Genomic DNA, 26,195 nt, shown 5'->3' on the forward strand with positions numbered 1-26,195 from the left:
GGGAGTCCAGAGGCGGTGCCAGCCAATAAGAGGCGAGTACAGGCGCCGGAAAATGTATAAACAACTTCCGGGTGCGTGTCCGGGATCATTGGGGTTGGGGCAAACATCGACTGAGTATGGTTTCTCTGGTTAAACCGCTTCTGCTCGGAAGTGTGTGCTTATTAGCAGTTAATTATTTAATTAACTTTTTATTTTTTGGCTTTAATACAAGATGAGACTTTCTTTGTTTTTTGTAATTGACTTAAGCGTGCGTTGGTCGCATTGCGTCAGCGTGACCACGAGGCCGCGTCGATTGCCATATATTACGGTAAGGAATTTTCTTTAATCCGGACAAAATTTAAGAGAGGTGGTTAAAATTTGCCTTTATGCCCCCCCCCCCCTTTTTATCCAGGTTTGAAAGCTGAGCCACGGTGAAATAGTGTCACGTTGCAGCCACGTGGCTAAAAGCACATGGTGGAGGCCATTCACTGAAATGTAAGTATGCTTTATTGCTTTCGTAATAAAGTACTTGTTTGTTAATGATGATTCAAGTGCGTTAGACTTCTGATTCAAAATGAAGTTAACCTAAAGTCTGATCCAACACCATACACTGTTTGTAAGGTTTTTATCTGTATGCTATACTAATAAATTTTCTTCTCATGCAGGCTTCAGTGACAAGGTTGGTCAGGAATAACATAAGTGTAAGTTGTAAATAATTATGTTGATTTTTGAGTTGAGTTTTGCAAAAGTCTTATACAATTTCCTTCTTCCTATTCAGACGTCTGGGGGTCCTGGAGCCATTTGACTTAGAAGAGAACACGATACAACTTTAAATAAAGCACATTTCCCCCCACAACGAGTCTCATTTAATGTCTTATTTTGCAGCATGAATAATGCACTATACTTAAAACCCGTTTGACATTTTTGGTGGTCATTTGGGTATAAGGAAAAAACAGTGCAAGAAAATCATGTCCTGTTATAACTGGAGTTTCTTGGTTGGTTTCCCAAGTTTCTCTTTTAAAGCACGACACAGCTGTAGTAATTATCACATCATTTACTGGCAGTGTTTACAATTGGCAGTTAATTCCGTTGAACCGGAAATACTAGAATTGCTCGACATTGTCTAGGTATTTTCCCGGATTAGATGTACGAGTGGTGCTAAGTAGAACATGAATATCCTTTGCTTCATTTATTAAATCACCACCCTGGTTTATCAGAGCAAAAGTTTTTTTTATTGATCCACAATGACCTGAACTTAACATTATGACATCACTGAACACGACAGCAATGTTTGACATTTTCTTCACAGTGCAAATGCTCAAAACTTGTGGAAACAGTTTGTACAACAATAATGGCACAAATTTTTTTTAAAGCGTGGCTGCAACAAATGGTTCATTGTGGAGGAATGTTAGCTTATAAAGGCACTTTCTGCCTCATACACTTAACCAACACTTACTGAAGCAAAGTAGCCCGTGAAACAACTAAACATTGGCAGATGATCAATTGTCACTGGTGCACGGTACAGAATGAGCAGAATGGCTAAAGAAGCGTTTGTTGGTGGGATATGCTGACAATCTTTTAGCTTTGCACAGCTTCTGCATCCTCACAAACTCCTGTCTTCATATCTATCATACTTCACCTGGCTCTTGTAGCTCTCGTTTGCTCGCAGCATCATCCACAACTTATTCTGTATTTCTCTCCCTTGTTCTTAGAAATGGACACCGACACACTTCTCATCCATACCTTAGGCATGTTCTCACCCTGTAGATTCTACTGAACAAATGTCTGTTGACAATATTGAGACAATATGGCTAAAATCCAGAAAACAGCATGTCCCCCCCCCCCCCAAACCTCAAGTATATTTATAGCCTGTTGATCTGACAAAAATACTCCCTGCAGATGACTGTCAGTCGGTGAAATGTACAGATTTGAAAACGAGCATTTTTGCCACTAATGACCCATTCAAGCTGGACCAGAAACAAAAAATTGGGCAATAAAAACACACCACTGTATTTTGAATGAAAAGTGTTGCTAAGAAGCACATTGTCAAGTGAATTAGCAAGTCTTGTAAATACATTCATCAGATTTCGGCAAAGGTTTTGGCTGCTGTGTCTGCACATACAGTACATTTAAGTTCAAACTACCCCCACTTTTTTTAAAAAGTCCTATATGTAAAGTTTCAGTTCAAAGCATACAGCCTGGACTATATCCAAGATCAGTGGGTTCAAACTCTGTATCGCCATTGACCGGTTTGCATGTACTGTACGTGCCGGGCACAGGCAGTAATAAAGACCGATAGATTCTCCATAGGAAATGGATGTACATATATGGGCACGGGGGTTATTTTGTCATCATTCCCGCAAATGTTTGCTCGCTCAGGTCGACAAACCTTTGCAAACCATTGTAAAGGTCCCCAAAATATACACTGTACAACTCAAGTTTGGTTCAGCTGTACATCACAGGTTGATGGTTCCTATTGTTCAATCAAATGGCTATTTTTCAAAGTGCCACCACGTTAAACAGCCTACAATGCACACTCTCTTGGAATTGGCCACAAATGATGACAAAATGTCCATTTGAGTCACATAGACACAAACACACACTGTCAGGTGCAATGTCATATTTCCATGGTGAAAAACAGCGGTCCGGACGTCTTCTTCACATGTACGAGGCCTCAGACTCTTCAGGTTCTGGGCCCCTCAAGGCATCGTTTGACTCGGTAATCAAGCTGGCATTTGAACGCGTGTCCATGGCAGAGTGCATGATGGGTAGCCACAAGTCATCCATGTTTGGCATGACAAATATTTTCTGTTGGGAGAACAAAACACATTTTAACAGGCATTGGAGTAGCACCCAAAAACGTGTTGCGTTAATGATGGCCATGACACGTGGTTTAAGATAGGTCAGGGATGAGCAACTCGCCAGCGCCCACATTCTGAATGGCCCCTTGATTAATTCCTACCCTCCGCCCCACAATTAGAAAATAATATATATATATATAAGTTAATATGTATATGTTGTTGTTTTACAACACCACAAAATTATACAAATAACGCAAATGAACATTCAATATAAGAACAGAGGGAAACTGGGAAGAAAAAAAGAAAATGTGAGCAAATATTGGGGGGGGGGATCTGTGAATATGCAAATCCGAGGGTGCCAAACTGCGAATATGTAGGGTCGAGTGTAGTTTTTGAATCACCATTACATGGCAGACATGGCTTAGTTGCACCAGAGTTGCACTGACTGAGTCATACTGCCCTACACTACAACGTGAGGATGCCTAATGCGGATTTGGAATGATATGCAGGACAAGCATAGTACATTAATAATATTAAGATTTGGAGTGGGATGATTGTTGTGGAAAAAATGCATTCTTTCTTGTTCAAAAGTTATGTGCCTTCCTTGGATGATCAATTCTTATGCAAGAGAATGTGGTTATTTTGTTTGCTTCAAACTATTTGTTGTTACTCAGGATAGTGGACCTTTTATACATTAAAAAAATATGCAATCAAAAATTAAATATATTAAGAAGATGTATTTCGCACAGACTATGCTTGTATTTTTTCCATATATAAAATGGCATATTTGTCATACATCGAGTTAGGAAGTGCATGGTCCTATGTGCCCCTCTCCAGCATTTTAAGTCACAAGTAACAACAGCCACTCTTTCGGAGTGTGATGGACAATGGATCTTCTGATTAATCTAAGCATGAGGTCAATTACATCAGATTTGATCAAATAGATTAATAACACCCACAGGAGTCAGGTAAGGGATGTAGATGACCTGACAGGAGCATTTTGCTGCTGTGGTGTCAAAGGAGTGCAAGCGCACCTTGGCTATTTATTACACAGCTTTGAAGTGCGTGTTTGGGAAGCAGTCATAAATTAATTGCAGTCACAATAAAACATTGAATGCATGCTCTGCTCCGCTCTCAAGGTTGCCAATTGGACGGCAATTTTATTAGCAGTGTGAATATGAAACAATAAAAGTTGAATGTCACAGCGTACCTGGAACTCCTGGTCTAATTTCTTCTCAATCCAGTCCGTCACATGGACTAGCGTGACCTCCCTCTCTCCAAGTTTGGGCCGCGCTTTGAGCTCGATATGAGGTGGACTGCGGAAACCGTACCTGAGCACCCAAAATGAGACATTAACGGTTTTACAATCAGCTTCCTCCAAACATGATCATGAAAACAAGCAACCCGTCTCTGTATGATGGTATGTTATCAATCCATCCATTTCCGATACCACTTTTCCTCATTTGAAGGAAACATAAACATTTTACACAGGAAGGCTAGAGTTGAGATTCAAACCTTGAACCTCTGAACTGGGAGGCAGATGCTAACCACTATCTCACTATGTTGCCTGCACTGAACAGTATTAAAAACGTCCAAATCAAGCATAGACTTGCAAACCTCTACTTATCCAGCAGAGGGTGCAAGTGCTGAATCCTTAAACCAGTACCTCCATGCACAAAACTTCCTAGGAAGTGAACTTACCATATCCTGTCTGTAGGAGGCGGCGGTATGTTGACAGCAAGAGTCCCTCGACACTCCTGCACTTCCACGGTGAGCAGCAGCGGCGTGTTGGCCATCTCCTCCATCTTCTTCTTGATGAATTCCGTCTCTGTAGCCTTCTGGAAGTACTTTGACTTGGCGATCTTATCCACAAAGCGCATGATCTTGCTTGGCCTGTGGCCTCCCACATAGCTGCAAAGGGAGAGGAGAGCATACATTAGAAGCAGAGGGAGATGCGAGGCAAGCAGTGAGTCACGTTGATTATTTATTAATGACGGCATGTACTGCCGTTAAGTTGGAAAGGAGTGGGCGGGTTCTCCATTAAATCAGCAGTGAATCGTCAGTAAACTGAAGGTTAGAACATTTTGCTTCCAACAAACACATTAGTATTGATTTTCAATTATTGCTGGGAAGGATGTTTGCTCACCCTTCGCCCCCAGGGAGGACAGCTTTGTCACTGAAAAGTTCTGGAGGATCCTCCTCATCTGACGAACCGGCACTGGACGACTCCTCGTCACTGTCTGCCAGGCAATACGTGCGTGGCCTTGACCTGTGGCATACACAAAAACGCAGTGTGAATTAGTATGAATTAACATCACAGGAATCTGCATTACACCGAGTATCAACTTTTGACTCTCGTTGAGTTATTTGGCTAATTCAAAAACTTTTGAAATGTGGCTATTGGCCATGGTAAAGAAAGATTTTATTTAAAAAGAGAATGAGGGCAACAAAACAGGCCATTGCAGTCAAGTGGCGAGTGGACAATGCAGAGTCCAGCTAACATACAGCAACAGGTAAGCTATCATTAGTACCAGTCTTCTTTTTAACTAATTCACTGCCATTGACAACTATAGACGTCAAAAATTAATTTGAACTATTTCTAATAGTTTAACTTTTTTTTCCATTTTTTTGTTAACAAGTATGAAAACCTAGAAATAATTTTTTGGTACATTTAGAACAGTTATAAAATGTGTAAATAATCGTGAGTTAACTAGTGAAGTCATGCGACTAATTACGATTACAAATTTTAATTGCCTGATGCCCCCCTAATTTTTAATAATCATTTCTTTTTTTTCTTTATAATAATCTTTTTTTCTTTTTTTTAAAGAAAAGATTATTAAAAATTAGGGGCGTCAGGCGATTACATTTTTGAATCGTAATTAATCGCATGACTTCACTAGTTAACTCACGCTTAATCAAAAATTTGTATCTGTTCTAATACAATAAAAAAAATCTAGGTTTTCATACTCTTGTTAACAAAAGTGGGGAAAAAATTTAAACTAATAGAAATAGTTAAAATTATTTTTTTACGTCTATAGCCGTCAATGGCAGTGAATGAGTTAATTTATTTTGTAAAAATCATTTCTAGTTACATGAATTTTATTATGATGCATAAATGACATCAGACTAGCAATGGTTCATGTCATATGGCACAGGGTTACAGTATAATAGTTTTGGATTTTTCATTATGGTTAGTTTTTTATTTCATTTGGACTTTTTTTTTTTAAATTCAGCTAGTTTTAATAAACTTTTAAGTGGGTTTGTTAATTTTCATTAGATTGATTTTTTCCCCGAAAATGCTTCTTTTTAAATTTAGTTATTATTAGTTTTAGTATTAGTCTTACTTTTTTTTCTTTCTTTTTTAAATATATAATGCATTTGTGGACTGCCAGGTAAAAACAAAAGGTCACTAAGGCATTGTGTAATAAAGCCTGCTCAACCTTCTTTCTTCTGTACGGCTGTGCAATAACGCAAAAATACATTTAGAATAAACCCCGACATGAAAACAAAGGTAATTTTCGCTAAAATTATTTCACTTTAGTTAGTTTTATAAACGGAAAATGTAGTTTCAATTAGTTATTGTTTAAAAAAAGACACTCTCATTTTAACTTTATTTCATAAACTAAAATGCTTTTTCAGTTTTACTTGTAGCTATTTCGTTAGTTGTTGTTAACTATAATCTCCATATAATCTTCATATGCTAGCAACTACAAATAGTACTTTTTAGTACCTGCATCTGTCTTTAGAAAAGCCAGACTGGAGTACATTATCAGGCAGTGGAAAAGGGGCAACAGAAAAGGACGTGTGCGCCAAGACATTTGTCCATAACAGAGGGGTCGTCGGTTTATGATGGAACTGACATACGATGTTTTGAGGTTATATCGAACGGGTTACCCCGGCAGGTTAACAATACCGTACGTGATCGAATGGCACAAGAAGCCACAATCACTACATTCAGTTTTTTAATATGATTATTTTATATTTATGGCCTAGTAGTGTTTTTCATACAAATGCATATTGTACTTATGAACTTACTTTACTACTGCATCAATGGTAGACTTTTTCCTACCTACAGACAAATTTGCAATACGCTGCCACGTAAGGAATGGAACTCTGTCGTAAACTAACAGAAAATAAATCTCCTTTTAAGCATACAGTTGTTTTAGTGACCTGTCACACTCACCACGTATTGGACAATTCCACATTGGTAAGCGTCCAGAGAGACGGTTTCATATAAAAGGGAAGGAATTGTGAAATATCAGATGTGACAGCTATTATGATGCTAAGCAGAAACATGTCTACTTCAGTCAATTGTCTTTTCCCTGATGGCCTTTGAGCGATTGCTCTCACAATGCTACGGACCAAAAAGCTTTGACGGGAGCGTGGTAATGAAAGCGAATGGCTCACCACTCCTTGCCATGCTCGCCCAGACCCTCGCCCTCCTTTCCTAGACGTGCTAGGTTCATCTTGGTCTCCAGAGTCATGAGGAAGGAGCCCATGTAGGAGACGTCCAGATCAAACCACAAACCTGGAGGGGCAGCGAGACAAATGGAAATCTTTTGACCTATGTCACTGTGGTTGTCATAGTGATTAAACTATTGTTGTTTGTGCCATGCAGTTTCATCCCTTGTATGTCTGCCAAAAAGTGTTTTTTATCTTGTACTGGATGAAAAGGTCAGGCTTCGGGCAGCTGCACTTCCTCGCTGGGTGAACTTCCTGTTTTGATCGGATTTTCAGCCCCCTGCTGTTTGCTCCACGTGTCCTAGTTTTCCAACTGTAAGTCTCTTCGATTACAACTACTGTCAAGTGATAGAGACCAAGCTCTGTCACCAAAGGTTTGCATTTTCCGTTAAATGACCAAAGATGGCCGAAAAGTACTTTTTTCTATTAGACAAGGCTATGATTGGACTAAATGAAAGGAGTAATGGCATTTCCATTCATTTCACCCCATATTAACATATGAAGTAAGCTAATGGTTTAATCCTGAAAGAAGAGCAGCAAAAGGATGGGAGGAACACCAGAAACTGCAGAAGTAGCCAGAAAAAGAGAAAGGCTGACAATATAAATTCAAAATCATAACTGCCACCAGCATCTGTTCCTACCTTGGTGGTCCACAGAGGGTTTGGAGGCACCGAGAATCTTGGGAATGGAGAAGCCCATGTCAAGCTCCGTCAACGTGAGCTCATTCATAAAATACGGCAGCTTAAAAAAAAAACAACAACAAAAGTTTAGCCACCTTTCGAGTTCGAAACTAAAAATGATATTAAAGAGGCACCTGAGAGTTCGTAGCCCGTAACAACTAACTTAATGTTCTCATTTATTTGTACTTTCACTTTGATTCTTTTTGTGGCTTGCCAAGCCATTGCATTATTAGATGTGGTATCTTTTTTCTTTTTTTTTTGCACAGAATATTGTCACTTTTGGGCTCTTTTTTTTCTGCGAACAGTACATCAGTACATGAGATATCGACAGAGATGAGAGCCAGCACTAAAGTAAAGTAAAGTGAGAGAGACGACTAAACGGGACAGGGGATTTGAACCGCTGTGATTGGCTGGTGGTGACCAGTTCAGGCCGGTACACTCTCGCCCAAAGACAGGTGAGATTGGCGAGTGACTATGCAAAAAAATAAAACTCTTGACCTCATGTAAGTCATTTTGAAGGAAGCTCTTATGTGATTGGTCACAAGTAGGTAAACAGGAAGAAGGCTTAAAAAAGAAAAGAAAAAAGGCTACACCAGCAAATAGCCCAGTGGACTCCTCGATTACACTTTTGCAATCAGACGACGGAATCACTTTAATTACTGTGTTCACACTTGACGCATTGAACCTCACCAAGGAGCAAAACGTTGAAAAAGTTTGAGTTTGGCTGGAAATAAAGGGTACCACCCACCCGGATCTTACTGAGCTTCATTTGAATCTTTTTGGAGACAACGTTGGCCCAGTACTTCTCTCCTAGGAAGTCCCAGAATATTCTTCCTATAAAAGCGTTGACCCAGGCTTCAGGTTCACCTGGCTCATCTGAACTCCTGGGCATCTGAGGGGAACACACATACTGTATATGCAGGTCGATTTAACATATGGGCGAAGAACTATTTATAGTTACTTAAGGTGTATGCTTCACAATGGAGCAGAACAATTTATTTTTACCAAGCCAATCCGATAAAAACATCCATCCATCCAGCCGTCCATTATCCGAACCGTTTATCCTCAACGGTTGCCACTTGCCAGCCAATCGCAGGCACACATAGACGAACAACCACTCACACACACAATCACACCTCGGGACAATTTAGAATGTTCAATAAACCTACAACACATGTTTTTTTGGGGAAAGTGGGAGGAAACCGGAATACCCGGAGAAAACCCACACAGGCAGGACAGCCGGATCCCGGATTCAAACTCTGGGCCTTTGTCTTATTGAAGAAATATAAATTAAATGCAACAAAAATATAATGTAATACATGCAATATTCAGTGAGTGCGCTACATTGGGTTCAAATTAAGTAGGAAGTCTTTTGGAGAGTTCGGCAGGTGTTATTGCTCATCAAACAACAATTAACAGTGCTATATTAGAAATAAATGTTCTCGATTTTTGCAAAAACAGATGTCAAATTAATTAATTAATTAAAATGAATCAAAGAAGCAGATAGCCCATTCTGTCTACAGTATAATCTCCAAAATCCAACAGTCTGTTGCGTCATGCTGGTTAATTTGCCAATCAGAAATGTGCCCGGTTGACATAATGTAAAGTGAATACATTTACTTAATTCAACATAGTATTCGATATAGTTTCTTGAAACCTATATGCCACAAGATGACGGCAAAGCACTACTTTTGTCTAAATGAAACTTCTCAACTCAGTTCAAAACAGTTCTTTGACACCAAAATGCCAAAAGATGTCAGCTAAGTAATATCTGAATGATTTGGACTGAGTACAAAAACAAACTGGCAGCTTGGTGAGTTTTTATATCAAGGAGAAGAGGTTCGAGGAAAAAAAAAAAGCACAAATGGGTACATTTGCGGATATCGAACCGTAAATACACAGAGATTCACTGTACCCCCTTAAAGGTTCTTCCCTTTGTGTCTTTCTTACCTTTTTGGTAGTTTGGGGGCTTCTCTCAGGGCTATGCCCGGGGCTTTCAGCGGCGGTCGGACTTGCGGGCGCAGGCTGGGGGTTGACATACTTGGCCATGTACAGGCTGTAGTCCAAGAGCATCTTTTGCCTCACACCTCCGGTGGACCCGCAGGAGGAAGCCGAGGAGCTCTCTCGGTGGCGAGGCTGAGGGTGGCACAGCTCGTCGGAGCTTCCCCGGTCGCTGCTCCCGGTGTCGGCTTCCTGCCCACCGACAGACTGGTTACTCTGGCTGTGGGAGGGCTGCAAGGCTGAAATAGAAAGGTGGAAATTACTAAGCTCATGTTTAATTCACATGCTTTATTTAAGGCTGAGTGGTTAATCAATTTTAACCAAATTTTACTCATTGATTTAAAAAAAATGGGGGGGGGGATTCTGTAATTCATTCAATTCAATTCATTCCACGTTGTCACTGATGTGCAGTGCTTGCACTATCAACGTGATTGCATGTGTTTTTTTAAATTCCTGCTAAAAATGAGACAAACTGAGCAGAATCATTTTCACATTTTTGTCCCTATATGACAAGAAAGCAGCACAGTGGAAGGCCATCACAGACTCATGCTGTTGGACATTTTCAAAGACACACTGCCCATTTACAGTATGTGTATCCTCAGTTTATTGTGCATGGAATTTTGCATTGATTCCAACACTTTGGGTTACTATTTTGGTCAACGACAATTAACCAAACGCTCCTCACAGACAGAAAGAACATTAGTGCAAATATGTTGCAAATGTGTGCTAAAGGGAAGTGAATGAGACATTAAGACAATGCGATTATGCAGATTCATGATCATTAAATGCACTTTTGTTCATTTAATATCTCTCACAGCATCTGGCTAAAATGGGCATTCTAATCTGATTACAGGCTGATGTTTGATAGAGCTCTTGTGTCGGATCAAATAATGAGGGGGCGTTTATTTTACTCAACTGGAGGCAAGCCTCCACACTCTAACTGATCTGAGAGACCGTTTGCTCAGCAGTTAACTATTTAACTTAACTATGATTAAAATTTTCTGTGTGTGAGAATAATAACATCTATGAAATAACATACTTACAGGTGACAAGAAGGGAGACGCTTATTTACTCAATTGAAGTGCAGTGAATAAAAACAATTTTTTTTTTGAAGTAAACTGTTTTCACCATTTCAGATTTCCTGATTTTTGGTGCGCAGCTAAAACAGGGTCCAGGAACACACCTTGGCCACTGGCATGAGTTGCCCCTCCCCCACTATTATATGAATTTGAACGCCTTTGTTCACATCAGCAGTTATCCAGAGCAATTGTTATGGGCAGTTAGCTTGCTACGGAAGCTATAATAATAATAAATAAATAAATCATTCAAATTTAGAAAGGTTGTTAACAATGCACTTCTCTGTGAGATGTCAAATTTAGAAGACATATTTTTTTCATTTTACAGGGACTTTTAAGTAATCCTATCTAGATTGTAGGGCTGCACGATATTCGAAAAACAAGTGATATGCGATATAGCCAAATCGATATTATTGCGATATCTAACATGCACCAAAAGAAATGACATTTTTATGATCTAATGAAAAAAATAGATTTTTTCATGCGGCAAAATAAGCAAACTCAATGTATTCTTAGTTAATTCATTGTAATTACCTCTTGACAATGTACAACTATTGGATGGCGGTGCACATTTTTTAGTCTGACTGGTCAAATTCAGATAAAAGCAGAAAATGCCACATGAAACTTATTGCATGTTTTTGCAATATGCATATTGCATGTGCCAATATCGTGACATCGGATATAGGCGAGACCAATTCATGTAATCCTGCTGACCCATTCACACTCCTCACTTGAGGGGATTGTCTTTGAGCTGGAGCTTATGTGCAGATCTGATGGCTGGGCAACTACACACTCTTGAAGATGGGCACTATTTTCGTGCCCAGCACAAGCATGGTCTTACTGTGTGCATTGGTGGACTTTTCTTTCTTTTGGTCATTTGCTAGATTAGCACAGATAGAAGGACGTTTGCACCCTTGTGCACCGTTATGGGAGGGAACGCAGCCGCCTCCCAACCAATCGAAGTGGCTCCCCTCATAAATCCATTTAAATTCAGCAGAGAGATTTGCGCGTGCGGTCTACATGGCAGAAGAAGTTGTTCCATGCGGGAGATTGGAGTGCGCAAAGTGCATTTCAAGTTATTAAAGGATTGGCAAAAAGATCCCCAATTGTGGACAATGTAGTCTGATGCGCCTGCTACGTGGGCAATTGGAGGCTGACTTGCACCTCCAATGGTGCATACTGTTTTAAGATGACAATGACAAATCATTCAATGAATTGATTTCAACAATGATTCGAAGGGATTGTCCCACACTGTCATATTTATGGATAAAACATAATGTAATGCACCGAATCTGTCTGCCTACCTTTATCAAATCCACCAAAATCACAATGCACTACCTGCATAACAACTTAGACCTGGTTTTAGCGAGTCTAGTCAACTTTTTGTCACCAAATTACCAAATGTGCCAAGGCACGTGCAATAGAATACACTGGACCTGTCAAATTCAAAATACGCTAAACTAGACGTTTTGCCAGCACGAAAATGAAGATGTGACTGGTTTTATGCCAAGCGCAGTCCAAATTGTTAGGTCGAAAAGCCCAGCGAGGTGCAGCGTGGTCCCAAACGCGGAACGAGACTTGCCCCGGCATGAAAATTAAGTTGAGTTCCTTTTTACACCAAGTGCACATGCGCCTGTCTACAAAAACAGGGCCCACTGAGTCTTCTCAAATGTGTGTGCGCGTTTGCTGTGTTGCTCACTTACCACTCTTGGGCAGGCTGCCGCCTCGCCCGTCAGACTTCATCTGGGATGCCAGCAAAAATCTCCGGAACCACTCCTCCTTTTCCCGCCCCGTCCTCCCAAACAAGTAGATTGTCAGATTCCCTCCTCCGGGCGTTGGCTTCTTCTGCTCGTCTGCGGACGCTTCAGCTTTTTCAACCTTGGTGTCCACTTGCTCTGCTTTCTCTTTGTCCTCTTCGGCCTTCTCCCCCTGGGCTTTGGACATAAAGTCATCCTGCTTGGCCAGCTCAATGCAAACAGGGTACTTCTTGTTCCAAACCCTTTTTCTCGCTAGGCTCTGTGGCATCAGGTAGATCTTTGGAGGAGAGGAAATATTTAATCAAATCAATAAAATGCTAATGTCTCCATTTTTAGAGCAGTAAACCATCCATCATTAAAGCACAAACCAACAAATGGCTACACTTTAGGATGCAAATGGTTATGTAGGTGTAGGTTATGTAGAAGGACAATGTACAAACTTTCCATTCGTTTCCATTTATTGACTCTTCATAACTGATGACGGCAAGTTTCACACTGACCAAATCATAACTACTGCACCTTGCTGTCAGTCAGATCGTAGATCTTCTGGCTGATGTAGGTGACGTCAGGTTTAGGCTCATTGTGAGTGGCACGGCGGGAGATGTTGCGGTTTGGTTTTGACAGTCGCAGGACGGAACCTTCAAGGCGAACGTACACTGAGTGCGTCAGGGTGGCATGGTACATCTCCGGGTCGTAGCTGTGGATCTCGTTCATCCAGCCCTGAGATGTGGTGGGGATGCAGAAAGGAAGAAACCCTATTAGGTTTTTTTTTTTTTACAAAACATGGTTGAAATGCCCAAAAATAACAAAGAAACCCCAAAACTATTGCTTTTGATAAGGAGAAGTGACTTGAGGGGCCTATTTTTGTAAACAGGCGGCCATGTGCTTGGTGGAAAAATAGGGGCATCTTCATTTAGTGTGTCTGTGAATTTGGTAGACTCCGCTACGCCTCAAAACATGTTCAGGTGAATTTGATTGCACATCCCCGGCGCATCTGGCAATTTGGTGACCAAAAGTAGACTAAATTTTAGACTGCCTAAAACAAGGTCTAACTTGTGGCGCAGGTGGTGTGATGGATTTGATTGAGATGCAGGCAGACAGATTCTGAGCTCCGGTATATGCCATCGTATTTCATTCATAAATATAAGAACAGCATGGGGCAATCCCTATGGATCGTTTAATTAATTAAAATTAATTTATTGAACAAATTATTTTTTATTATCTTAAAAATATTTTAATAGCACCCCGCTGACCATGCGGCACAACTCTGGGTAGGTGATTGGTGCAAGTCAGTCTTTAATGCCACATCACGTGCGGCCAACTACAACATCCAACGTGCAGTTCCTTTTACTGTAAATACACTTTGCACACACATGGACTCCAGCGAATCCTTCCGCCATGTAAACTACATGCGGCTCGCCCTGCACTGAATTAAAATCAATTAATGTCTAAGGGAGCTGCTTCGATTGGCCGGGAGTCAGCTGCATTCTCTCCCACAACAGTGAAAAATGGCGCAAACGCCATCTGTGCTAGGCTAGCAAAATACAAAAAGGATAAAAACTGCACCGATACGCACAGTTAGACTGCGCTTTGCGCTAAACTTGGACTGGGCACAAAAATAGGGTCCCACGTATCCTTGTTTTGAGGACAATAGGACCTGTACACTTTTTTGGATACTCCCATTGGCATGTATTCTTCCACTACATTGGCGCTTGTACTTTTTCCTGGGGCAGTCCCAAGTCAATCATTATACTGTAGTAGCACCAGTGGTTGGTCGTAATGTCACTCACTAGTGTCCATTCACTCAGTCAGTCTTTACAGCTGCAACCTGAGCTGCAGGTCGTCCTGATTCTGGCAGGTTCAGAATTACTGTTTATACAACTAACTGCTTGTGATTATTTTTGATATTTTACAAAAACTGTCACATACTTTACCAGATTCGTAGCCGTACTCCCTAGATTTTAATTTGTTATGCCAATCATTTGCTTAGTACTGAAAGTCCTGAGTGCGGTCTCCCAAGAGTACAGTGCAAAATACCGTGGCTCTCACCCGCCTGAAGGATTCGTCACACTGGAGAAAAGGTGCAATACGACTGCTCAATTTGTAGCTAAGGCCTTATCAGTCCTAAAGGATGTTGGATAAAAAAAAAAGCCATTTCAATTGAAAACAAAAGGGTGAAATTCGGTGCTTGGAGTCAGTACGTTAAAAGATCTTCAAAGATATTAAACAAGAGTCTTTGACTTGCAAATGAGCTTGAATTGAATGTAACTGCCTGACTATCAAAAACATGTGGACCTCAGGCTAAATGTTCATATTGTGTTTGTCTCACCTTGAATATGCCTGGTTCTTTGATATCGAGCTGGGCCACATTCCAAGGTTCTATCCTGCGTCTTCGCTTGCCCGTTCTCAAGTCGGAACGCCGTGGAGCTGACAGCCAAAGGACCAGAATGGCCAACGTGAAGCCTGCAAATATCCCATGGACCACCGCGCATACATATGGTGGTAGTGGAAGGACTAAGTACCAGTACACCACCTGTGTCAGGCAGACCAGGCTGATCCAAGGCACAGTCTCCACTTCCTCCTCTTCTTCTTCTTCTTCTTCTTCAATATCCATTTCACTACACAATCCAGTGCTGCCAGTATGGAGGCCCCGGGATCCAGCGTGATCCCCATCTGGAGTCTCCGTGTCAGTACACAAGTCAAAGTCTTCGCTGTAAAGTTCACAAAAATCCTCGTCTTCTTGACGAGCAACTAGAGCCGACATGGAGCAGCGACCAAGATTGAGCGACGAAGACCTGGCGAAGTTGGATGTGGAGGTCTGACTGAGAGTTGACGCTGGTGTCAGTGAGGGAAAGGAGAAGAACACGGAATCGGAACCTCTACCAGTGGGAGTTGCTTCGTCTTCTTCACCCTCGGCTCCCTCCTCCTCCTTGATGCTGTAGTTGTAGCCTTCCGAGTGTCCGTTAACTGCTGTTATGCCGCTTAGCTCTGATGCGCTCGATGACAGCAACCTGGCTCGAAGGGGGCCACTCCCTACTCCACCAGTACCCGATTCCTCCCCCATGATCTTACTAAAAAGCTGCAGGGGGTCTGACATCACCTCTGAAAGACGTCGCCTTGTATCTTCTATCTTGGCTTCTACTTCTTGAACCTTGAAAAAGGACCTACCATCTGGGGACATGGTAGGCGACGAAGGGGCGGTTTTGGAGTCTCCGCCGATCTGACTGGCAATGATGGGGGTGGAGGACAGGCGAGGCTGGGAGAACTGTTTGAAGAGCTGCATGTTCCGAGGAGGAGGGCGCTGGGACGATTGCACTTGTTGCTGTTGGGGGACATGATGAAGAACTTGGTGACCAGACCCTTCCTGGTGCTCGGCTTTTGCCGAGTCCGTGGAAAGGGACTTGACAAAAGATTTCATTAAGTGTCTGTGGCGAGTGTGCGACGGCGCAACAGTGGTTGTTGGCGGGGCGGGTTCGCGGGCCTCGACGTCATTGGACAAGGACCTGACCAGGCTGAGGAAAGGTCTGGAGGATGACAGTCCGGTGGATTTGCAAGGTGAGGAAGAGCTGGAACTTGTGGATGGGAGGCTAGCTAAGGGACGTTCAGAAGGCCAGGAGGAGCTGGTGGGAGGAGTGGAACTGAGCTGAGGAGTGGTGAAGGTGGGAATGATTGTCATGGCCGGGGAGGCGGCGCTTGTGTGAGGATTTACTGTAGTGGTCTCAGATTCAAAAACCAGATCCTCTTTTGACCTGAAAACCTGAAGACCTCCTGCAGCATCTTGCCCAGGTTTCCCTTCAATGTCTACTCCATAAAGCTCCTCTTCCTCATCGTCCTCCTCCTTGCCCAGAGCAGAGAAGTGGATGGTGATGGTGTCACGTGAGAGGGAGCGCTGAACCTGCAGCTTGGGTCCAGGCGTGTGCCGAGAGGGGGTAGTCTCGGCATGTTGGCTACTTCCTCTGCTGCTGCTGCTGCTGCTGCTGCTGCTGCTGCTGCTGTGATTGCTCATCACCACCCGGCGCAAGGCTCACAGCCTGGAGGGCAACAACATAGGCAGGCCACGTTCAATACCATCAAAACACTCATGTGGAACACTGGTGTGGTGGAAATGTGGACTCGGAAGGAACTAGCCTGGATCACTCGACTCAAGTTTATCAATAGCCACATTGGGATCCATTGAATTTGATATATTTTTGGTGTGTGTTTGGCAGTTCTATTTTTTACGTTTCGTGTGGATTAACAGTGCTTTAGATCGCCTCCTCTGAATCAAATTTTTGGGGACTCTCAGAAGTGAAGTATTTTTTGCCTCTGCGTGTATCCTGGTGAAAATTGCATATTTTAGGGAAGCACGGTAGCATGTCTGCCTCACAGTTCTGAGCTTGAGTCGCTGATTGTAGTCGTAGCGTGAGTTGTAGGCTACAGCAGCTCCTTCTGAGTGTTAACGCGCAATATTTGTTCATTTGACTGTTTGTCCCATTTAACTAATTTGCTCCCAAAAACGTAGAAAAACGTTCTATTTTAAATATTGCCATGGTCCCAAAAACCTATTTATATGTTTTTAAAGTTTTTTTATGCTAGAGTATACAGAAGGCTTGGATGCAGCCTCTGAACTGAAGAGGTTGCTTAAAGCAATGGTAGTTATTACAACAACAACAAAAACGGCCAGCAGGTGGCAGCAGAGCATCAAATATCAACCAGGGCCGTGTTGCAAAAAGTTCTTTTCCCCAGTGTTTTCAACAGGTTTGTGAATAATGATGAAACTTAGCTATACTCTATTGCTAATTGTTGTAAAATGGAAACAGATACAAATAGACTCTAATCTCATCTTTCTTTTGGTAGGTTCCATGTTTCTATAGCAATAGAACACAATATTCTCTGGACCTTGCAAAATCTGTCAAAATACAGCCGGGAGCGAAGGGGGTTGCTTTAGTCAAAATGGCTGGGAGTGAATGAGTTAATAAAGTACTAAAGGGTAGTGGCTACTGTGACTCTCGACTAAGGGACTAGTTGTGACTCGAAAAGCTCCAGTTATATATTTTTAACATAAGTCCGAATAGTAGGTATGTAACGATAATGGCAATATCGTGAGATCGCGATATTAAAACTGCCACTATATCGTCGTCATCATGACACAATATTAAAAGCAGCACATCTGTTAAAAAAGTCAGGTTGATTTCCATTTGTGCGGTTCTGGCACCCTCTGGTGGCTTTTATTTTGTGCAGCATTTTTCGTAAGGCATGTTTTGTCTTTTTTATGTTTAAATTCCACGCTAATGGTCAGATGAAGGGGGAACATAAAGCTTGTGAACTGAGTCAATATGTGGAGGAACTCAATATGTGCGTGCATTAGCAAGTAAGTGCCTCAATATTAAGCGTTAGGGTTAGAGATTGTAGGTGGTTTATATGCATTGCTGTTCTGGACAAAAGCACAATGTTGTACTTTTTTTTTTTGTATGAGCTCATCTTTTTTAATATTGTGACCTTTTTTTAATATTGCCAACCTCCCCACAATATCATGATAATTATCGTATCGCGAGCTTCATATTGTGATAATATCGGATTGTGATGTTTGGATATCGTTACACCCTATAATCATGCTATCTGTAATCCATGTCATTTCTCTAGCATGCGTACTGTTAAACATGTTCATTAATTTAAACTGCATTCAGCCTCCATTCTACTCAATAATAATAACAATGTGGTTACAGACTGGGCTTCCATTGAATGCAACACAGCACAGTCATCCATCATGTGCTGATTTCTACTCAGTCAGGCCTCATGTTGTCATTGTGCATGCTTGTTTGTCCATTTTGCGTTATCAAACACACACACGCATACACACACTGTTTGCCCTCTCTCTTGAGGCTTGGTGCAAAAAAATTGGTAGTTAATGGAAGGAGGCGGGACAAATGGAATCGTCCGAGCACTTAACTTGCCGGATTGTCGTTTAAGGCGAAAACACAGCGTGGCACTCTGCGGTTGGAATTGCATTCATTTTTGTGTTTCCCTTTAACGCAATGGGTACACAACACAGAAACTAAAAACAAAATAGAGAAGCAGGCAGCAAAAATATAAAGGGTGTCTGTTTAAGTGGTGAAAAAGAAGATGAAGAAGATTAGAGGACAAGAAGGAGTAAAACAATTAAAGCAAGTAAATTGCCGCTTTAAACGACACGCACACACAGGAGCACATACTATAGTGTACATAATGTGCACCATTCAGCCTATGAAAAAAAGACACGGAGGACAGAGTAGATTGTACACAATAGAAGGAAATAGAACAGAAATAGACAACCTCAGATTGATCTGAAAAGTGTACAAATAAGCACTTCTTTACCTTCAAATCTTTTTAATGTGCATATAATATGAATTGTGTTCAATTCAAACTCAATGTTGTTACTAATTATTGTACAGTGGATTACTTCTAAACATACATTCTCACAACCATTTGAACTGAAATGTAAGTGTGTACTGCATGATAGCTACATGATTAACTTTCAGAATATGTTTTTTTTTTTAAAGATTACAGTATTACTTCCAAGGCTAAATCTTACCAAATGCAGTGCACTTAGTATTGAACAATTTTTTAAATTTAAATTTTTTAAGTCTGCTTTTAAGTTTCCAAAGCATTTTGTCACATAGTTGTTAAATAAACTGAGTACTTTAAAAAAAAAAACACATATCAAGCATCCCAAAAATAATGTTGCCATCTTACAAAATTCTTCCTAATTTGACCAAATGTGATCATAACGCTGTACATTCAGCTGTGACAATTGTCCATTCTATGGGGCTAAACTATGAAATGTCGATATATAAACTACAGCTACAACAACAAAAACTCGACCACTTTAGAATGCACATGTCAAAACATCAATGCATGCAAGGCAGTTGAAATGGCAGTTGCTATGCCAACAGCGATGAGCTTATTGTGCATGTCTCTTATCCTCGCAGGCTCTTTTTTCTTTTGTACCAGAATGAAGAAAGGTTACATTTTGCTCTTTCAGAAGGTTTTAAGGAACATCATGAGGCTTTGCAGCACAAACTGCACTGTTGTAGGGATGCACGACAATATCGGTGGCCGATAATTATCGGCAATTATCGACCAATTTGACGTCAAACAGATAAAACAGATAATACAGAAATCCGCCGGTAATAATAAGACATGCCACGTTGGTATTGTGGTTGTGGCTCAAGTTGTGCCCAACTCCTCAACCCCTCCCCTCTCCTATGATGGTGTTGCATATTTGTGGCGTCATAATGCGCACGACCTTGTGTTCACAGAAGATGCATCATGGCGACGATGGCGAGTGTGGGCTTTCTTTTCTGTGTGCCATTTTTAAAACATGACTGTTTTGTTTTGGCAAACTCAAAATGAGTTACTGGTTGTCTTTAAAACAGAGATATCAATAAAATGCTGCTTCATGGTTCTTTACACAATGTTTCAATGTATTTGTCCATGTTAGGACTTGAAAGTATATTTATTTGTATTCAAGTTCAAACAATTTTGCAAACAATTATTGGCTAACTTATCAGTTATCAACACCTCCTAAATTATTGGTTTATCGGTATATATATATATATATATATATATATAGAGAGAGAGAGAGAGAGACACACATATATTATTATTATATTGGCTTACTTATCAGTTATCGACATCGGCACTTCCTAAATTATTGGTTTATCGGTATATATATATATATATATATACACACACACATATATATGACAGAGAGAGAGAGAGAGAGAGATAGATAGATAGAGTAGATATAAATCTATATTACGCCTATTTCCACCTATTGCGGGTGTGTCTGTAACATATCAGTCACACTAAATGGGGATTCACAGTAATGTCTTTTACATCCTAACCAGATGTTTTAAGATGGTGAACAGATGCACGTAATGTTCAATCTAAAAAATGTTTTTTAAAAGGCTGCAAAACACCAACAGTGTTTACTATTAGTCAAAATGAACGCAGCGCAAATGTCAGCAGTAACCCAACTTGAGCGTGTTTTCATTTCCCAATGGCGCATGGCCTATATTGGCAGCTCGTAGAACATCCATTGCGTTTAGTGTCTCTGAGTACTACTAAAGGCAACGTGTGAGGACGAGTGTTGGGAAATAACATCCCGTGGCTTATAAAAAAACACGAGCTACACACAAATAGACAATTTCAAATTAATATGCATGGTGTATTGTGTAATGTGCTTCTAAAGCCTTGCGGGTGTTTGAAAGGAAACATCCGCCTACAAAGCACTGACTGTATATTTTCATCTACAACGAACCCCTGCAAAAATCTGCATATAATTGACACCCATTATAAATAGACTTTTTTTTTTGTTAACCCCAAAAAATTCTTGAGGTCTCTAGCTCCTACGAATAGCGGGGATCCATTGTCCCTACATGTACATTTTTCTTTATCCCCTGCAAAAAATGACCAAGATTACTGCAGGATTACTGAATCACTCACAGTAGTTGTGAAAGTCTTTTTCATTTGGGTCTACCTTGACTGTATTATACTGCCGCCCTGTGGCCGAGTCGCACACACCAGAAGGAGCCATGATGAATTAATCATGCACAAATTGTTTAATTCATTACATTCTATTTTATTATACAATTAATTACTGTATATGATTTCATGAGTACAATATAATAGAGTGCTAACCAGATAGCAGATAGCGAAGTTTAGACCTCTTTTTGAGGGTCAAGACTTAGTTTTAGAGTTTAGGTTTGAATTGAGTTATGGTTGAGGTTATAGTAAGGAATAGGGGTGGGCAATCATTTTTGATGGTTGGTATTAGGGGGAGGGGCTAGGAAATGCATTATGTCAATGAGATGGCCCCACAAAGATAGTAAAACAAACCTGTGTGTGTCAGATATATTTTTTTTTTTTAGCCACACCGTGTTTGGCAAGTAAAAGCCATCCGTCTCAGCTGACTGAGCAAGAAATGGGGCACACCCAGGACTGGTTGCCAGTCAATTGCAGGCAATTCACAGTCCCATTGAAGACAACTTAAAATCTTCACAACTTAAAATCTAAAATCAATGAACCCGGAAAGTACCCGCAGAAAACCCACACATGCATGGGGGAGAAAATGTAAACTCCATTCAGAAAAACTGGAATTGAAATTCAAACTGTGAAGCAGACATGTTAACCACTAGAACACTGTGCTGCCCATCGTGTTCTTTTTTTTGGTTCAAGGGAATTAGCGTAATCGGTGTATGTGCTGTAGTTCTCCACCGCAATAATACACACTAGGGCTGTGCACAAATTGGTGGTGACTCAAATTGAGATATAAATTAATGCCAAATCAGAATTATAATTTTTTTTATTCAAGTGAGAATAAATTATAGCATATTGTCGTGCGTATTCGTGTTACAGGAATGTTACACTGGCAACATGTGTGATGTAATACATATGTGGGGAGTGCAGCACGTCGCGTGGAGCGCGCTCTCCGGGACCAGACACCCGACTCGGAAGTGATTGCACATGTATGGGAATGTTTAGCCGGTTAATGAGAATTAAACTGTTAAGCAATCAGTCAAGCAGTGAATCAACGCCCTTGTCGCTGTTTTCCTTTGAGGCCGTCCTAGCACAAAGACAATGTGTAAACTTGAACGGTGGACCACAGAGACGAATTCTCCCAGATTAGCTTAGCGCTAGCTAGCTGGTATGATTTAAAACTTTGCCAAAAGCGCAAAAAAAACATCCCTGCCCTGGTTTCTGCCATTGGCTAATGTACTGAGAAAGATCCTGGAGGTTCAAATAAGTTATTTTAAACTAAAAAGGGAAACCTTTCTGTAGGTTGACATAGCTGCATTAGCACGTCCGTGTACACTCCAAGGTTTTCAAAATTGGATTTTTCATTTTTTTGGACTATGATTTGTTTTTTGGCCAAAGTACAAGCAGTAACCCATTTGCGTTGATTCAAGACTTGCTACGCTAAACGGATAGGGAACGCGTATATTGGGTGCGAGCCCACATGCTAATACAGATCGATGAGTTCTGGATAGAGGTACACTATGCGATCAATGGAACACCCATCATCCTATGACCTTGGTGGAGTCGGTGCTTTACTCAGTGACTTGACTTCCAATTAATTACCTAAGGACTTTTGTGTCCTCGTGTACTGCATTCAGACAGACTAAAGGACTTAAATCAAGTTGGGATGACAAATTACCTTAAGACTTGACATTCAACCTCCTCGTGCGGATCATGTTGCCTTCACTCCCACGTTGTTGCTGACGTTCATCTTTTTCACATACACACAAAAAAAAAGACAATCGTTACATTTCAACTATATGGCTAATTATCTACAATCGTAAGCAATATTCAAACATGAAAACTAATTATACGATCCTAATATAGATGTAATTAGCTATGTTAATTCATAGATATGAGGGCAATTATTTGTAGAAGGTGGAGAAGTTTGACAAACGGCAGGGGTGGAAACCTACAAGCTCGTAGGGCAGAGATGATCAGCAAACTGCCATGCTTTCTATATTAAATGGCGCAGGCACACAAGCTTGACGCTGATCTTTGTAGGCTACCTGCTGCTGACTGGGGCACTTCTTCAAAATGTCCGCCTTGACCCAAAATGGCTGACTTCCTGTTCCATTTCTGGCGTGAGTCCTTGAGATTTTTCCATGGATCCTGTCATAACAAATACGCAGACACGAAATTATGTCAATCGATGAAGCTGGTATCTGGAGCTATTTTTCCCCAAAATGTTCAGTGGGCGAGTGAGGTTTGGGGTGTCACCTCTAAATACAACTCTAAAGACTCTAACGGATGGGAGACGACCACTCTACCACTGAGCCATGTCGCCCGATGCTGATACTTGATACATTCATTCCGTCTTGCAATTGTGATGAAACTATTTTATTTTAACCAAATATATATCTATATATGCATTTTGCAGATCATACGTAATTTGCATTCGGCTTTCAAAGAGTTGTCAAGTATCTCCACACAGCTGACAGCTGGCCAGTAGTTATATGCCAGGCTGGTATGGGTGTAGTACCTCAAGTGTGAATTTGCAATAGCACTACCTCCAATACTATCTCTAATCTTGACTCTTTTTCATTTTAATTTCCAAATCATTGGTCTACTCTAAATGTTGATATTTGAATTTGGAATTTGGTCCATAGGCAATTTCTCAGTAGCTTTTCATATAAAACTTTTTTTTAATTACAACATATAACTATAAATATCAAAATCAGATAAACTGGTGGTCATTTTTGCAGTGAACTCTTATTCTGTACAATACTTGTCACCAGTAGACATGTACTGATGTCAATTTGTGAGTTCTGGGTCATGTTGAGGCTCCCCAAAAAACGATTCATACATTACCCTAATCAAATCTTAGAAAGTCTTGTTAAAAGCCCCCAAATGCTACCGACTAAAATTTTTGTTGTATCGCTTTTGTCTTTATAAAATCGAAAAAATATGGTTCCACACCCCTGCACTCATTCACATCATGTCAATTAATTGCCATAAATGTGCTCAAGGGACAAGACCTTATTTTTGCCTCACATTACACCGTGTGCTGTATAGCATCATCACGACTGCTTTATTTATCGCGGTTGCTAGGAAGATTTGTGCAGCTAATCTAATCGGGCCAACAGCGACAAAGTAATCCGGTCCATTGTAAAATCCAACCGCTTGATGTCGAATGCATAAAGAGTGTAAATAACCTCAATCTCACCCTGGTTACTGCATCCTCATCTCGGGGATGTCCAGGCCACAGCGTAGCATCCAAACAAAGCTTTGATAATTTGCGTAGTCCGAGCTGGTTCCGGACGTGATGAGCCCCACGCAGGAACTGGATCTCCTCCCCACTCTCTCTCACTCACTCACTCACACAAAGGGGAGGGCTGGTTTCGGGGGTTCCAAGCGGCCCAACCTGCCCCAACTGCACGTCTCTATGGCGCGATTCGATTACGCGAGTTGAGCCGAGCTGGGCTGGGCTAGTTTTGTTTTGGTGAATGAGAGCTGGCCACCGCCACACCCCCTCCTCAACAGTGACATTGCAATTCCGTCTCCTCCCTCCACGGACTCGGGTTCTTCATGTTTGACTACTGCAGGAGAACGCGCGGCTGCTGCACGATGAGGAGGTATCTGCGTCATGGCGCCGCAGGAGCACTTCCCCTTCCTCAAATTTGTCTTAGTGTACTTTTATTTAAGTTGCTAAATTGCAGTCCATGCTAAGGCGAGACGGGGCTCCTCAAAGACAAATAGTGACGTTTTTTAAATTTAAATCGCAAGGTGAAAAGTGAAAAGGCAGAAAATTTCGTCAAAAAACTAAATATTTTTGGTCACATTCAAGCAAGTGCATTCAAATTCAGTACTTCTGTGTCTATTGTGCATCTATTGGGACATGCTACCATCTAGCGGTCAAATGGAGCATGTCAGCATGAACATCAACGCTGCTCATCCATGTCTGCTCATGCAGCTCAACAAAAAAACATTTAGTTCAGTGGTTCTCAACCTCTTTTCAGTGACGTACCCCCTTGAAATATTTTTTTTTAGCCAAGTACACCCTAACCAGCGCAAAGCATTTCTGATTGGAAAAAAAGAGAAACTTCATTCAGGCATTCAGGCATCATTATCTGATTCATTCAACTTTGGAACTCTATTTGTATTTATGTGGTCTCTTGAACTATTTGGGGGAAAAATATATATCTAAATTATATATAACTATAACTATAACTATAAATAAATGTAATTATTAATTAAAGAATGTGCACAAAAAAATTACATCAACATTAAGTGCCCTCCTTTGGGATCATACTGAAGCTGAAATTGAATAGCCTACTGAATATAAAATGAATTGTATGAATTTTTATTGTTCTGAAATATTTACATATACTTTTAAAATATATTTTTAAATCTCATAGTGTGCTTTCACTTACCCCCAGGGGTAAACGTACCCCCATTTGAGAACCACTGGTTTAGTTCATTCCATTTAGTATTAATCAACATATATTATATTTAAATAATAATAATAATTGTATAACGTATGATTTTGTATAATGTAATAAATGATGATGGAATACTTTATTATTTAATGTGTAAATACTAGGGGTGTTAAAATTAATGCGTAACATTTTAGTTGATTTAAATGTTGTTTAACGGCACTAATTTTTTTAATGCGCGTTTAATGACCTTGCAAAGCCTGTACTGGGGCAATTCCAGTCACATTTATTCTATTTAGCAGTAATAAATTAAAAATAATAATTAATATATTCGTGGAGACTGGGGTCAAGTGGTATTTAACAATTTTTTAAATGTGCATAATTTCACAAGTTACTTCATGTTAAAGATGAGATAGTTCTTAATATGAAAAGAACAATGCACTGAGCTGTCATCAAGGTCTTACAAATGCAATTATGCCATCTAGTGGCAGAAAAAATGACAAATCAATATCACACTCGGGTTGTT

At 40.7% G+C, this 26,195-nt stretch overlaps 1 protein-coding gene and 1 long non-coding RNA gene across 3 annotated transcripts; one reads left to right on the top strand and one right to left on the bottom strand.

Annotated features, from left to right (window-relative positions):
• The first annotated feature begins 55 nt into the window (after window positions 1–55).
• Window positions 56–835, top strand: LOC147181742 (uncharacterized). Its single transcript, XR_015096907.1, has 4 exons — window positions 56–307; window positions 392–474; window positions 645–680; window positions 758–835. It is a non-coding gene; the product is annotated as an uncharacterized LOC147181742 (long non-coding RNA).
• Window positions 836–1,177: 342 nt separating this feature from the next.
• On the bottom strand, window positions 1,178–24,913 carry tex2 (testis expressed 2). 2 transcript variants are annotated; one of them, XM_086093090.1, is made up of 14 exons: window positions 24,460–24,913; window positions 23,303–23,405; window positions 22,933–23,004; window positions 15,085–16,786; window positions 13,275–13,475; window positions 12,702–13,032; window positions 9,872–10,161; window positions 8,670–8,813; window positions 7,883–7,982; window positions 7,188–7,308; window positions 4,927–5,049; window positions 4,482–4,691; window positions 3,991–4,111; window positions 1,178–2,787 (listed from the first exon to the last, which is right to left on the bottom strand). In XM_086093090.1, exons 4-14 carry the CDS (start codon window positions 16,759–16,761, stop codon window positions 2,638–2,640), a joined length of 3,468 nt encoding a protein of 1,155 aa, XP_085949216.1. In that variant the 5' UTR covers window positions 16,762–16,786; window positions 22,933–23,004; window positions 23,303–23,405; window positions 24,460–24,913; the 3' UTR covers window positions 1,178–2,637. The 2 variants fall into 2 exon arrangements, with proteins under 2 accessions (XP_085949216.1, XP_085949224.1); XM_086093098.1 differs by having other exon boundaries at window positions 24,449–24,913.
• Window positions 24,914–26,195: the final 1,282 nt, after the last annotated feature.

The sequence above is a fragment of the Leptonotus elevatus genome, chromosome 1 (genome assembly GCF_054856555.1).
Source record: "Leptonotus elevatus isolate MCC_2025b chromosome 1, RoL_Lele_1.0, whole genome shotgun sequence".
In the NCBI taxonomy this organism is placed as follows: domain Eukaryota; kingdom Metazoa; phylum Chordata; class Actinopteri; order Syngnathiformes; family Syngnathidae; genus Leptonotus; species Leptonotus elevatus.